General features: G+C 38.8%; 1 protein-coding gene across 1 annotated transcript in view; it reads left to right on the plus strand.

The window, feature by feature from the left end:
* LOC136874780 (zinc finger HIT domain-containing protein 2) overlaps positions 1-15922 on the plus strand; it is a 55483-nt gene that overhangs the window by 32920 nt on the left and 6641 nt on the right. The window contains exons 4-6 of the mRNA XM_067148453.2: positions 2220-2331; positions 10468-10677; positions 12932-13094. Of these exons, the coding sequence (XP_067004554.2) occupies positions 2220-2331; positions 10468-10677; positions 12932-13094 (485 nt within the window). The remainder of the gene's footprint in view (positions 1-2219; positions 2332-10467; positions 10678-12931; positions 13095-15922) is intronic.

The following is a 15922-nucleotide window of genomic DNA, read 5'->3' on the forward strand; positions in this document are numbered from 1 at the left end:
GAAAGTATGAAATGTTCACCAAATTAAGATGTAAATTAAGTTGTAAATTCAAGTCCATGAAATGTTTTATACTCATTATTCTAATGTATTTTAATATGTTCTGTGTATTTTAATGTGTTTATTGTATGTGTGTATATAACTTAGATTTAAGCTTAGGATAGATTTTACAGTCAAATTTCTAATCCTGAAGAAGATAGCTTTATACCCATGTAGGCTACCTGAAAGTCAAATCATAACACATAACTAACTCAAACTCAACATGCCCAGTTTGGACACAATCAGATATGGTGTTTCCTTACGGCATCCTCCCTTAGACAGGGTAATATCAATTATTGTTTGATACATATGTAAAGGTATTTATGTTCAGCTGATGATGACCAATTAGGGTCAAAACCGATACTGTAATTCTTACAATAAACAGTATTGATAGGGTGGAAATCCCTTCTTATCTCTACATGGGCAACAGCATGTCTCGTGAAATGCTACAAATTAAGATATGTGAAATCGCAAAGAGTTATGGAATCAGTGGAAACAAGTTTAAAGCAAGCAGAGGTTGGCCTGTGCATTTCATGCGAAGAAACAACCTGGCTTTACAAATGCATATGCCATTGTGTCTGCGACTGTCGGAGGAATGCACAGATAAGTGTTAGAATTCCATCAGTTCATGTCTCGACAGCAGCAAGAACACCAGTTTCTCCTATCACAGATATGAAGTGCAGATCAGACTCCGCTTTATTTTGATATGCACCGAGCTCGATAGCTGCAGTCACTTAAGTGCGGCCAGTATCCAGTATTCGGGAGATAGTAGGTTCGAACCCCACTGTTGGCAGCCCTGAAAATGGTTTTCTGTGGTTTCCCATTTTCACACCAGGCAAATGCTGGGGCTGTACCTTGTCACGGCCGCTTCCTTCCCACTCCCAGCCCTTCCCTGTCCCATCGTCGCCATAAGACCAATCTGTGTCGGTGCGACGTAAAGCAACTAACAAAAAAAAATTTTGATATGCTGAGACACTCTACTATTAATGCCAAAGAAGCCTCAAGTGTACTTGTTAAAACCACGGGAGCTGAGAAATTGCGCTGTTCGGTATTGCTGGCAATTATGGCTGATGGAAGGAGACTTCCTCCATATGCTACATTTAAAACAAAAACTTTGCCAAAGGTCAACTTTCCCAAAGGGATTGTTATCCACATTCATGATAAGGGGTGGATGATGGCAGATCTGATGATAGACTGGTTGCACACCATGTGGTCTTGCCGCTTGGGAGCTTTGCTGCAGAATGCACTGCTCATGCTGGATGGTTTTCAAGGTCACCTTGTTGATACCGTAAAAGACTAGGTGCTGCAAATGAACACCCATGCCGCAATAATTTCAGGAGGATTAACTTCTCTCCTTCAGCCACTTGATGTCTCCGTCAACAAGCCGTTCAAAGATCACATGAGGCATTTTTATGTCTACTGGATGGTAGCTGGAAACCACTCACTGACAAAAGGTGGGAAAATGACAAAAAGCATCCATTGAAACAGTGTGCGAGTGGATAGTTCAGTCCTGGGGACTTATCATGCCAGAAATTATTAAATGAAGTTTCAAGAAAACTGGAATTTCGTGCTATGGATGGATCAGAAGATGATGTCATATGGGAAACAAACGATCCTGCAGATGTTACCAATTCAAAAGGCAGTTCAGACAGTGATGATGGCAGCAATTATGGATACCTTCACGACAATGATGACTTGAATGTAACAACAGGTTTGATATGATTTTTTGAGATATGCACATATAAGACACCCCTCGATTTTTCGGCATTAAAAGTAGGATAAAAACGTGACTTGTATGCGAGTATATACGTACATAAGAGTAGTCAAAAGAGTGAGGTGCGTCAATCATTTGTCTGAGGTCCGCAAACAATACTGGTGAAGTATTGAAAGTTACCTAGAATAATAATAAGAGGTGTTCACACCTTGCCAGATGACAAATGCAGTGAGTGTGTACACAGTCATAACTACAGTGCTACATTGAAAGCTTTTGCAATAGACCTAATTTTCTGCATACCCTTTGCGTTTTGATTTTTCAAAAATGTACCCACTGATGTTAATGATGATGTACTTCAATGTTATTATTTATTGAAGTAAGTGTTATTGTTTTTCAATAGTAATCACAAAATAGATCAATTATCATTCAGTGAAGGAATTAATATATATATATATATATTTTTTTTTAGGAAAGAAGAAAGTTTAATTGAAGAAATCGGAAAAGGAACAAAAGAAAAGAAACAGAATTATCAGGAATTATGCCCTCCTCTGAAGGATGTTCCATGTTTGTCTCAGATATCAGTAAGTGCCATTCTGATTAGGAATTATATATATTTTTTCTGTCTTCATATGTTAGCATTTATCTTACAACAAGGCTGTTCTATTTTTATAACCCCATTTCTTTAAATGATGTTTCCAGACTTAGTCCGTGTAGCACACAATGAGTATATGCCACGCATATCTCATCTATGGTAGGTAAAGCCAGGAATCAAACCCGAGATCTCCTGCTGTGACCGGGCGAGTTGGCCATGCGATTACGGGTGCGCAGCTGTAAGTTTGCATCCGGGAGATAGCTGGTTCGAACCCCACTGTCGGCAGCCCTGAAGATGGTTTTCCGTGGTGTCCCATTTTCACACCAGGCATATGCTGGGGCTGTACCTTAATTAAGGCCACGGTCATTTCCTTCCCACTCCTAGCCCTTATCTATCCCATTGTCACCATAAGACCCATCTGTGTCGGTGCGACGTAAAGCAGCTTCCAACAACAACAACAACAACAAATACGAAGATGATTTTCTTGTTCCTTTCCAGATGTTTTTCCATTATCATTTGCACTGTATATATCAAGTCTGTTGTTGATCTATTCGGTCTAAAGCCATATTGTTCTTCATCTGTGTTTCTATTATATCCCTCAGTCTTTTGTCAATGACTTTCTCCATTATTTTTAGCCCATGTGATAATAGGGTTATACCTCTATAAGTTTCAGATTTCTTCCTATTTGCTTTATTGAACAGTGGTACAATGCTTCCTTGTTGCCAGTCTTCAGGTAAGCTTTCATCCTTCCATATGGCATTGAGGACTTGGTATAGCCCTAGACTTCACTGTTGGCACTGCACATGAATGCTGATAGATATTTGTGCCCACTTCCTCCAGGGCCTCTCAACTTGAAAGTCTAAGGTGGTGACCATAGGGTTCCTAGCTCACTCTAGCTTTTCTTCTACTCCTCCCTTTCATTTTAATTGTCTGACTTCCGTAGATGAACTCTTGTTTGCTTCTGACCCTGATGGTGTTAGTTTTATGAAATATACGGGGAGTCCTTTATTTTCACACCTTGCATGGCTCTTCCTTTTCTGTTTTGCGAGTACATTCTTCAAACATTCAGATCTCTTCATCCTTCTATTAGGATTTAAGTTTGCAGGGGGTGATTATCTGGTAATGCAGGAGTTGGTTTAATAATGAATAAGAAAATAGGGCAGCGGATAAGCTACTACGACCAGCATAGTGAAAGAATTATTGTTGTCAAGATAGACACCAAACCAATGCCCACCACAATAGTGCAGGTCTATATGCCTACTAGTTCAGCGGATGATGAAGAAATCGAAAGAATATATGAGGAGATAGAAGATTTAATTCAATATGTAAACGGTGACGAGAATCTAATTGTGATGGGAGACTGGAATGCAGTGGTAGGCCAAGGAAGAGAAGGTAGTACAGTAGGAGAATTCGGATTGGGACAAAGGAATGAAAGAGGAAGTCGGCTGGTTGAATTCTGCACTGATCATAATTTAGTCCTTGCCAATACTTGGTTCAAACACCACAAACGACGGCTGTATACGTGGACGAGACCTGGAGACACTGGAAGGTATCAAATAGACTTCATTATGATTAGGCAGAGATTCAGAAACCAGGTGTTGGCTTGCAAAACTTTCCCAGGAGCAGACGTGGACTCTGACCACAGCTTGTTGGTCATGAAATGCCATCTGAAGTTGAAGAAATTGAAGAAAGGAAAGAATGCAAAAAGATGGGATCTAGACAAGTTGAAAGAAAAGAGTGTGAGAGATTGTTTCAAGGAACATGTTGCACAAGGACTAAATGAAAAGGCTGAAGGAAACACAATAGAGGAAGAGTGGAGAGTCATGAAAAATGAAGTCAGTAGGGCGGCTGAAGAAATGTTAGGAAGGAAGAAAAGATCAACTAAGAATCAGTGGATAACTCAGGAGATACTAGACCTGATTGATGAACGACGAAAATACAAGAATGCTAGAAATGAAGAGGGCAGAAAAGAATACAGGCGATTAAAGAATGAAGTGGATAGAAAGTGCAAGGTTGCTAAGGAAGAATGGTTGAAGGAGAAGTGCAAGGATATCTAAGACTGTATGGTCTTGGGAAAGGTAGATGCTGCATACAGGAAAATCAAGGAAACCTTTGGAGAAAGGAAATCTAGGTGCATGAATATTAAGAGCTCAGATGGAAAGCCACTTCTAGGGAAAGAAGACAAAGCAGAAAGATGGCAGGAGCATATCCAACAGTTGTATCAAGGTAACAATGTAGATAATTTGGTTCTGGAACATGAAGAGGCTGTTGATGCTGATGAAATGGGAGACCCAATTTTGAGGTCAGAGTTTGACAGAGCTGTGAGTGACCTAAATAGGAACAAGGCACCTGGAATTGATGATATTCCCTCTGAACTACTGACTGCCTTAGGAGAAACCAGCATGGTAAGGTTATTTCATTTAGTGTGCAGGATGTATGAGACAGGAGAAGTCCCATCCGATTTTCGGCAGAATGTTGTTATACCTATTCCCAAGAAAGCCGGTGCTGACAGGTGTGAAAACTACCGCACCATTAGTTTAGTATCTCATGCCTGCAAAATTTTAACACGTATTATTTACAGAAGAATGGAAAAACAAGTAGAAGCTGAGTTGGGAGAAGATCAATTTGGCTTCAGGAGAAATGTAGGAACACGTGAAGCAATCCTGACTTTGCGTCTGATCTTAGAGGATCGAATCAAGAAGGACAAGCCCACGTACATGGCATTCGTAGATCTAGAAAAGGCATTCGATAATGTTGATTGGAACAAGCTATTTATGATTCTGAGGATGATAGGGATCAGATACCGAGAACGAAGAATTATATACAACCTGTATAAAAATCAGTCTGCAGTGATAAGAATCAAGGGCTTTGAAAAAGAAGCAGCAATCCAGAAAGGAGTGAGGCAAGGCTGCAGTTTGTCCCCTCTCCTTTCCAGTGTTTACATAGAACAGGCAGTAAAGGAAATCAAAGAGAAATTTGGAAAGGGAATCACAGTCCAAGGAGAGGAAATCAAAACCTTGAGATTTGCCGATGATATTGTTATTTTATCTGAGACTGCAGAAGATCTCGAGAAATTGCTGAATGATATGGATGAAGTCTTGGGTAAGGAGTACAAGATGAAAATAAATAAGTCCAAAACAAAAGTAATGGAGTGCAGTCGAACGAAGGCAGGTGATGTAGGAAATATTAGATTAGGAAACGAAGTCTTAAAGGAAGTAGATGAATATTGTTACTTGGGTAGTAAAGTAACTAACGATGGCAGAAGTAAGGAGGACATAAAATGCAGACTAGCACAAGCAAGGAAGAGCTTTCTTGAGAAAAGAAATTTGCTCACTTCAAACATTGATATCGGAATTAGAAAGATGTTTTTGAAGACTTTCGTGTGGAGCGTGGCATTGTATGGAAGTGAAACGTGGACGATAACTAGCTCAGAAAGAAAGAGAATAGAAGCTCTTGAAATGTGGTGTTACAGAAGAATGCTGAAGGTGAGATGAATAGATCGAATCACGAATGAAGAGATACTGAATCGAATTGGTAAGAGGAGATCGATTTGGCTAAATTTGACGAGAAGAAGAGATAGAATGATAGGACACATCTTAAGACACCCAGGACTTGTTCAGTTGGTTTTTGAAGGAAGTGTAGGTGGTAAGAACGGTAGGGGTAGACCAAGGTATGAATATGACAAACAGATTAGAGCAGATGTAGGATGCAATAGTTACGTAGAAATGAAAAGGTTAGCACAGGATAGGGTGGCATGAGGGCTGCATCAAACCAGTCTGTGGACTGATGACTCAAACACAACACATTTCCTGAGGAAATAATAATCTCCACCTCCAGAGAGAGTAGGCTAGTTCAGACAGTAGAGTGCTTGCCTTCTGAACTCATGTTGGCAGGTTCAATCCTGGCTCAGTCCATTGGTATTTGAAGGTACTCTTATACACCAATCTCATGTCAGTAGACAGACTCCATCAGGCATTACAGCATATTGGAGTTTCTGAAAACCATAAACATGCCTAGTGGAATGTAAAAAGTCAGCACTAACACTATGAGACGCTCAGTACACCTATATCCTCCCACTGGTCTGCCATATGGTATAAGGCACTTTGTCACTTCATATCATGTGTTTCTAACTGTCAGCTGTCCAATTGGCATCATCACTCTTTGCACCACTTTACACAATGCTCTGCATTAACAGCAGAAACGTTTAATTTTATAGATGCACCACCATGCTGAAGCACTTCAGTTTTCAGATGTACTTGTCTGACTGCTTGCCTAGTGATTTTTACAAACCACCTTCTTCAACACTTAGCAACCCCCATCTATCTTTAACAGTGGCCTACTTGTTTATGATCTTGTTATGATTATGCCTTCACATTTCCTCTTCTTCTTCACGCCAATGTCATCAACAGTAAACTTGGTCAACTTAAGATTGATTGAAATGTCCCTGACAGATTTATTACTGGCATAGTGAGCAATAACTAGTTTGTATTTGAAATTACTAAGCTCTCTTAAATTAATGTTTCTTGTGATACTTCATATTAAGAACATAACATTCTGCCTGCTTTTATGATAGTAAGTGCAGTTGTAATGATATCTAGCGTATCCTTATTATGTGGATATTTCTGCTGCAGGAGACCATATACTATATATATGAGGGTCAAGTCATAAGTCATGGCAACTATATTTTTCTCGCAAACAGGAGACAACACGGAAAGTCTAAGATATGCATTTGGAAATATAGGGCATGTAGTCATGCATAGTGCCTGGAAACAAATTCTGACTTTGGGAAATTCTCGTAGGAAAGTGACAGAACACAGGCCATTGCTAAACATTGTTTTATTATGGTATAGACAGCAAACACACAAGACTACGTACAAAGGACAGGTCTCCATTGGTTATAGACCTTCGAAATAATCACCCAAGGTTTCCACTGTGCATTGCCAGCGGTGGGGCAGGCGCTGAATACCATTCGCTGCATGTTTGAACGTCTTCAACCACCTCGTCACTGTTCTATAGAGCATGGCATGCACACCTAATGCTTCCCGCAGCTCTGCATGGCATTGGAGTGCATTTCTGCCGTAGAGAACTGCTATTTTAATATACGATTGTTGCTCCTGCCTGTTGACTTCCATTTTGTGACGCACTCACTCACACACTGAACTTGGGGGCATGCTTATACCTAGACTGTTGTTTACATACACCATCTAGTGGCATCATACGCAAGCATATACCGTACATTTCCAAATCCATATCTTAGATTTTACGTGTTGTCACCTGTTCGTGAGAAAAAAAATAGTTGCCATGACTTATGACTCAACCTACGTTTATATATACAGATCTGTTCAAATTATTAGACTGAACAGACAAATTCATGCTATTTTGAAATATATTTAAGATACCTGTTCATAAAAGGGACTTTTCTTGACAGATTATTGGTGAACATGTGGAACATCAGTTCCCACACAGTTTATGAATGCATCAAGCTGTTGGCAACTCTGTTTTGACCTTCAACTGTTTTGTTTTGGAGGGAGCGCCATTGCCTGCTCTGTGACCGCAAGTAGCAGTTGAATTCTTGCTTCTGAAAAAGTGTAGTTATGGCCATTGTTGATGGGTTGTATTGTTGCTAGGGAAGTGTAGCTACCTCTAACCATTAATTTTGAAGTGATCTCATACAGTTTTATTCAATCAGTTGTTTCTTTCCAACTTCTAGTGCTGTCTACCGTATAATCGGATTGTTTTTGATAATGGGGAAAGGCAAAGACACTTCCCCATGTGAAGTTGCAGTTGTCAATGCTCTGCTGAGTGAAGGAAAGTATTCAGAGGCAAATTGCACATAAAGTGTCTTTAAGTCAAAAATCAGTGAGTAGAATTGAGGAAGAATACAACTTATCATCAAAATAGAGTGGGAAAGTGTGGGCAAAAATCAAATCTTTCCCCACGAGGCATTAGAACACTAAAAAATTTGGCTCTTCTCAATAGAAAATGCGTTTCTAAGGACTTGAGCAATAAAATGGCGGGTTATGGAGCAGTTGTTCATCCTGGAAGTGTCAGGAGGATCCTGTGTAGTGAGGGCATCAAATCGTGCAGACCAAGGAAGAAAGCGAAGATCACCCCATCAATGGCACATTCACGTTTAGAATGGGCAAAAGGACTTCAACACTGGTCTGATGAATGGGAGAAAGTGTGTTTTAGTGATGAGTCGTATTTCAGCATTTCTGAAGAATGTTCAAGATATGTATGTCGTCTACGTGGAGAGGAATACAAGTTGGAGTGCATACAACAGACTGTGAAACACCCAACTGCAGTGATGATGTGGGGCGTGATGTCCATCTATGGGCCTGGACGAATTCAAATTATAGAGGGGACAATGAAACAGGACAATTACAAACGGGTTCTTGAAAAACAATCCTTCCTCAGGCCGAAGAATGGTTTGACGATGGCTGATCCTTCCAAGTCTCTCTTTCTTCTCTTTGACCATGTGTATTTATTGAAGTGTATTCGGAATAATTGGTTAAACAGGTCCAGCGAAGGATTTATTACCCCAGATATTAAACAGACATTCACCATCATTGAAAACATGTTGAACATTCCTGAAGGAAAGATGACATGCAAATTCACAACCAACAGGCTAATTTTTCAGACTTGAGAGACCTATTTCATTCTGAAAAGAGGTTGTTATTAAAGCTAGCTCCAAATTTGACCAGGAAGGCTTTGTATCCCATGGCTATTGAGAGGCAGAACGTTGCTCTAGTTATGAGTAATTTTGACCCTAAATATATTGTGGCCTTAGATATGCTACGAAGTGATGGTATGGTTGTCTTTGAGAGTACCATCCAATTTTCAAAGTTAATCTCTGAATGGTGGAACATTGTTAATGTTCAGCATGTTATGAAAGGAACATACACCTTAAATGAGGATGCTAACCCAGTGTATGTGACCAATGACACCAAACTCCTCTTTTTTGCAAACTTTGAAAAGTTATATTGATATCTGGCACATGTCGCACACCAAAGGGAAACTCACTAATGACACATACACAGCTCTAACTCATACACTCCTCGCAGTTGTTGATCTATGTAAATACGATTTTTTATAAGTACAATTATGACTATATACTCACATCCAAGTTACAGGCAGTTAGTTTGGAGGGAACCTTCGCAGCTTATAGGAGACTGAGCGGCTACACGTACAATGTATCTGTTCAACAGATACTTGAATCTGATCGAAGACTCAAAGTCCTACGTTTGCTGAAGCTGCCAAGTTAGGAGAGTTTATCTTAAAGGATCTAGTTGTACATTCACCCAGAGGAAATTATATGAAAACTTGGATGTTTTGGAACCTGTTGTTGATGAGTCTGGCTGTTCAACTGTTCCTGTAGAAACTTAGAGAATTTTAGTATGTAATGCTAGTTATACGAGCATGACCGTCCTGGAGAAACTAAGGAAAAGAGAGCAGTGTTCGGAATGTAAAGTTATGCTACAGTCTGATGAAGAGCTACTTCTTGATTGTGATAATATGGAACATTATTCATACTTCACTCAGCTAAACAGAGGTGGATTGAAGCATCCTTCAGCTTTCCTTCTATCCCTTACTATCCCTTCTATCCCTGGAAGCAAAGCAAGGGAACAGCCTGTTCTCCGTGTTCCATAGAGGAACCACAACTGAACTATGTCTGATTCATAATAGGTCTACTAGGTACTTCCACACCCTTGTAGCACCATTCTTCCTTGATGAGTATCAATACTTAAGGCCTCTCAGAGCTGTTTCTTATCTCTGGAGATTTTGAGACTGCATGACCACTAGTTCTTTTAAGTCTGGGGCACACCATTGCTAGAACAATACTATAGATAGTTTTCATGGTAGCTGTTCCTGGTTAAACTATATTATTCTTCTATGCAATCATGTAAAAATTTGTGTTAAGTGGGACATTGCTGTAGTTGCTTTAATAAGTTGCTCTTTCTTTTTGTTTTGTTTTTAACATTGATATTAATCCCTTTGGATTGCCTTTGTTTAATGATTTTATACTAGCTTTAGTTGTATTTTTTAAAATCCATTTAATTTATGGGAGCATTTTGTAGGGAAATAAAGACAGTAACATATCATCCTTGTTTCACTCTTTTTCTAGAAATGTGCCCCTGCTCCCTGTGTCAAGTACAATGTTATAAATGTGCTGGCAGCCTACTGTTACATGATGCGTTACTTCAATGGAGAACCTCATGAATATGTTACAGAAGCTGTAGAGGTTTTAGTTACATTATCTGGCTGTTTGCGTCTCAACCACAATTATGAATCATATGAACTTGCTGTAGAAGATGTTGCACAAGAAGCAGTTAATGTAAGTGTAATGTACCTTAATTACTCTTTCATACTTCTTTTCAAAATCTGCACTTCTTTAAATATTACTCTTTCATACTTTTCAAAATCTGCACTTCTTTAAATATCTCCACTAATGTTATTTTATTCTAAATAATAATTTATTTCTCCTATTACAGCATTGCCTTTGCTGGAGAGACTTAGTGTTTACAGTGCACTGTGTCTTATGCCATGGGCTAGATCAAATTTGTTTCTTTCATTGACTATCTCAGTTCCATCCTTGGTTTGGACAATATGAAAGTGACTGAGGTATGTGCGATGGTTGGATGGTTGTAATGTCATTCCTTATGCAGCCAGTCCCTATTATGAATGGTGTGAAAATGTTCATATGGTTGGTTTGTGCATGAATTTCAGGCTGATATGTAATAGAAACTTCTGGCTTGGTGAGGAAGTCAAAAGGAAACTACTTCACTCCTCATTTCCCTATTATTCCTCTTCGTTGATGCTAAGCCATCTGTGACGGCTGATGGTGAAACTATTGAGCCTTCTGGGTGAATACTCAACATACATAATACAAGAAGTGAGCCAGCAGCACTGTCTAGGGTTAGCAAATCTGCCTCTTACCCAGAGGGACCGGTTCTGATTCATGGCCAGGTCGGGGATTTTTACCTTGTTTGAGAGCTGGTTCAAGGTTCACTTTGCGTATGTGAGGAGCTGCATGATTGTGAGCTAGTAGCCCTGATCTAGAAAGCTAAGAATAATGCCCAAGAGGATTTATGGCGCTAACCCTGTATCACCTAATATTGTGCATACCTTGAGGCTGAACAGCAATCGCTTGGTAGGTCAAGGCATATCAGGGCTGTTGTACTATGATTTTTTAAAAATTACAACATGAGGTCAATCAAAACTTGACTGACTTGGTTTAGCTAGAAGTATAGATACCTCCGTTAAAGAACATTTACAGAATAGCTCTGTATCAAATGTGCAGTTGCTCAGATAATGAATGAGCCCAAGGTATTTATAATTTCCTCACAGATACTCTTTTCTATAAGTTGTTTGTTGTGGGTATCAGTGTTTGTGTCTACATGGGAGGCAAATTATACTTTGATAATAATTCAAATTAAGTCTGATAAAATATTAAATGCGAGGAACATACAATACCGTGGTCTCATTCTTTTCTTGAGCAACTATCCATTCATAACAATTCAAAGTGAATTATTGAAACACATATCGAAAGCTCACCAAGATATTATTAAAGAAGGAATGTTGAAAGCAAATTATGTGGCACTAATAATAATTTGCCATAATAATTTAGTAACTACTGCTCAGTTATTAAAACCAGACCCTGCCTAACATCCCTTACAGAAACGGAGCACAATGAGACCAGGAAATGTTCCGAGGAACGCAAGATAGAGTTCAGCAAGAAAATGAAGGATGACGGGGCCAAAAGAAAAGCTCAAGGTACCAAGAAGAATGCAGCAGCCAAACCCACCATCAAGAGCACCAGAAGCGGCAAGCACGTGACAACAACACAGCTAAAGCACAAGCACCATGGTCCTCATTGTATGGCCTCAGCTACCATGAGCAGGCATTATGATTTAAGGACATTTATGCTGCCTGCAGTTTGATTTTGATGTTCCATTGTACTCTACCAGATGGAAGAGTAAACCAGATCTTTCTTGGGTTCTCTATGGCTGAGTTTTTGTTAATTTTCTTGGTAAACACCAAATGTGTCATCAGAGATCTTTTATTTGCGAATATCATATGGCATGGGGTGTTGAATGAACATTTCTCTCCCCCACCTTTAAAAATCTGACTAGCTGTGCTGGGTTTGAACCTGCGATCCTGGGATTTAGAGGCCAACACATTACCACTGACCCACAGAACATAATTACAGATGGAATCGATGATGTATCAAATCAGCTGCACCTCAGAGTTATTTTAAGATACAAGTTGACTTAAGTTCACTGTGTGAATCTTTGGCTTGCCACTGTGACTTAGTGCAGACCAGTGACACATTAAATACCACTCCTAACAAATCTAGTAATATCTTTTAGTCCTACCTGCAGTAATTATGGGTGAAACAGAAAATATTTTGATTGATTAACATTATGTTGCAGAAAATGTTTTTTGTTCTATGAAGGTTATGTTTCTCCACATTAGAAACTCCTGTGGGGTAACTCCAGAACCCTAAAATCTTCAAAAACCATAAAAGTATTGGTGGGTTGAAAAACCATTGTAGCAATATCATTATTATAACTTATTTTCTTTCCCAGTGTCAGTGGCTGGATGGTTCAGAAGTTACCTTGGATCTTATGAGGACAGATCTGCAGCGTTTGTTGACTGGACCAGAAGACAGTAATCCAAGTTACTATATGCAGGCAGCTCTTAGTGATATTTATCATTTATTGATGAAAGCCAAGCAGAAGAAACCTACAGGTAGGACAATTTTTGCATTGGTCTTGTGTTATTGATGCTATTTCAGTTGTTAGAGGAACATTTTGTAAGTTACCTTGCATAAGCATTCCATTCTTGAAATTGTGAAGTTAGTGTCCAGTATGTTTAACCCTCTCCCTCGGATCTTTGAAGCTACTCGAATGCAACATTCCAGACATCTTTTTTTTTTCTCTTTACAACTCCATATCTGTAGATCCAACGTTTGAACAGAAGTAAATACAATGCAAAATAGTCCAACTCACTTGATCCTGCCGGTAAGTTGTGGAAAACATCTTGATCTTCAGTGAAGGGATCAGGTGCAATATAATCCAAATTATTACACCATTATACAGGCATAGGCGTAATTCGTTGAGCTATCTTTGCCATTTCAAAATTACTACCACCACTCCTTTAGCGATCACTTTCATCGGTATAACCACCTAAATCAACACATTCATCCATCACATACAGTATTTCATCCGTGACAAAATCCACCTCTTTCTTTGCCATCATTACTGTTTACATTGAATGCAACCTTGATGTGATACGTGCATCACATATTTCCAAAGGCATTTAAACTACTATCCAAAGATCACTAAACATTAAGATTCATAACAATCTTTTCTAAACACTGTGCTAAGAGTGGCAGTACTTAACTCTAAAATTCACCACGAGATGGCAGAGGTATACGGTCCTAAAACACAGGTAGGACCTAGTACGATATATGACTGTATGCAAATTTTCTTTTGCTATGACTTAGTATGATATATTAGGTATGGGGTTAACATGAAATTCATCAGAGTTAAAGGTATACTGGGTTATAATAATACTTAATTTGGGGATATTAGATCGCGTAATGTTAATAATCTGCTGACGTGTTTCGATCCTGCGACCAGGATGATCTCCTAGATAGAGAGACCCTGTTACAAATATCTCTAGGGCCTCCAGTCAAGGAGAAAAATGTTGACAGTTAACTATAATGGGTAGTTCATTCTAAAGTGGAGGTGGTGATTATTGTCTTAATTACTGGTAGTTATAGAAAGCAGGAAGACTTCCTTTAAACTTGTCGTAGTTGTCGTTAATTTACATGGGTCATTTGTTGTTAGGCATAAATTTGCAAGTCAGGCTGAGTAGCTCAGATGATAGAGCACTGGATTTCGGAGCTGATGTTGGCAGGATTGATCGCGGTTCAGTCTGGTGATATTTAAAAGTGTTCAGATATGCCAGCCTCTTACCAGGTACGTGTTGCTGATGAGCTGCAACACATACCATGTCTTCATACACGTTGCTGCACCGGTCCTGAGGCCCGACATTTTCGAAGACTCAGTCTCTGTCTACCTTGAAGAAGGTCAGTTACCAGATATTATTTCATCCCGCATTTGACAGTAGTAACTAAAGGATTTGTCAAAACAAGAATATTGCTTCAATTTAGAAAAATTTGGGAGTACAATGAACACTATTAGCAGCACATTTTATAATCATCATATTTTAATTTTATATGTCATGATCATATGTTAACAAACATATAATTTTAAATATCAACACTGGAATCCTTCATAAGAGAATGTTTATCCCAGCAAGTTGACAATTATTTTATGGTCTTTTAAATATGTACTGATGATGGCTTAATAGAGCTAAAACATGTATACAATGTTATTGTGTAAGATTTAATCACTCTTTTAGATTGTAATACATAGCAGTGAACAAGATGGGTAAATTAATACCTTCATATTGTGATAAAATAATATAGGAATTGAACACAGGGAGTTAAGCATTGTAAATAACAGAATTAGGCTTTCTGCTAGAAAGTAGTTAATTCAGTGCCCGCATTTTTTCTAAAATACTGATATTTCCAGCTTATCCCGTATGGGGTAACATCTAGATAGATTCAAGATATTTCATTAAAAGACTTTAAGTAACATACATGAAAGTTGGAAAAATAATTCTTGAGTCAGATAAATGCAGAAATTAAAGGTGAAATTATGAGTGACAGTATTTGATAATGTTGGGTGTCAGAATCAGCTTCAATAGTGAAATCCATGTAATGCAAATTACAGTAGAAGTCTGTTAGAGCGAGTACAGCATATAACGAGAATCCCGCTATAACGACAATTTTGTCCGACCCTTCGAAATTCCTATATTAAACTGTGTATAATCCTTCGGTTACAGTGCGAGCCTTATCACTGATGCATCTGTTATTACGAGCAATTAAGCATGCAAGATTTTTTCCTTTACCGGTATTTATGCACCCAGTCATTATACTGCATATTTTTCAATATTATTTTCTCACTATGCCCACAAGCGAGCTCTCTCGTTGACATTCGAATGTAATGTCGGAGTCGATTAGTAATACCCGTTGACTGCTGTTCCGTAAAGAAAATGAAAATGAAAGAGGAGAACATGTTTTCGTAATAAATGCGTAAATAAAGTGTCCGTTAACAGTTGTTAACTCAAAGATAAAGGCTGAATATGCGATCGCTTAATTTTAATTCTAAATACTGCAATTAAGTAAGAATTGGATACACTTCAAGATATAGCAGAGTGCGTCATTGATTACAGAGGTTAGTTTACATTTTCTCGCGTCCGTTAAATTACGGTAAGGCTGTTATCATGTACATTTATAGCGAAAAGGTTATACTGGCGCTTGAAGTATGTTTTCATCATACATATAGTACAGTGAAGTTAGGATAGGTGACGCTATTTGAATAAGAAAACTGAAACGTTTGCCACAAAATGTGATCAATCATCTTCAGTACCAGTACGGTATAGTTTTCGCGTTATGTGCATTTGCGAGCTCTCTCATCAACATTCGAAGGCGATGTTGGAGTCGA

The sequence above is a fragment of the Anabrus simplex genome, chromosome 5 (assembly GCF_040414725.1).
Source record: "Anabrus simplex isolate iqAnaSimp1 chromosome 5, ASM4041472v1, whole genome shotgun sequence".
NCBI lineage: Eukaryota > Metazoa > Arthropoda > Insecta > Orthoptera > Tettigoniidae > Anabrus > Anabrus simplex.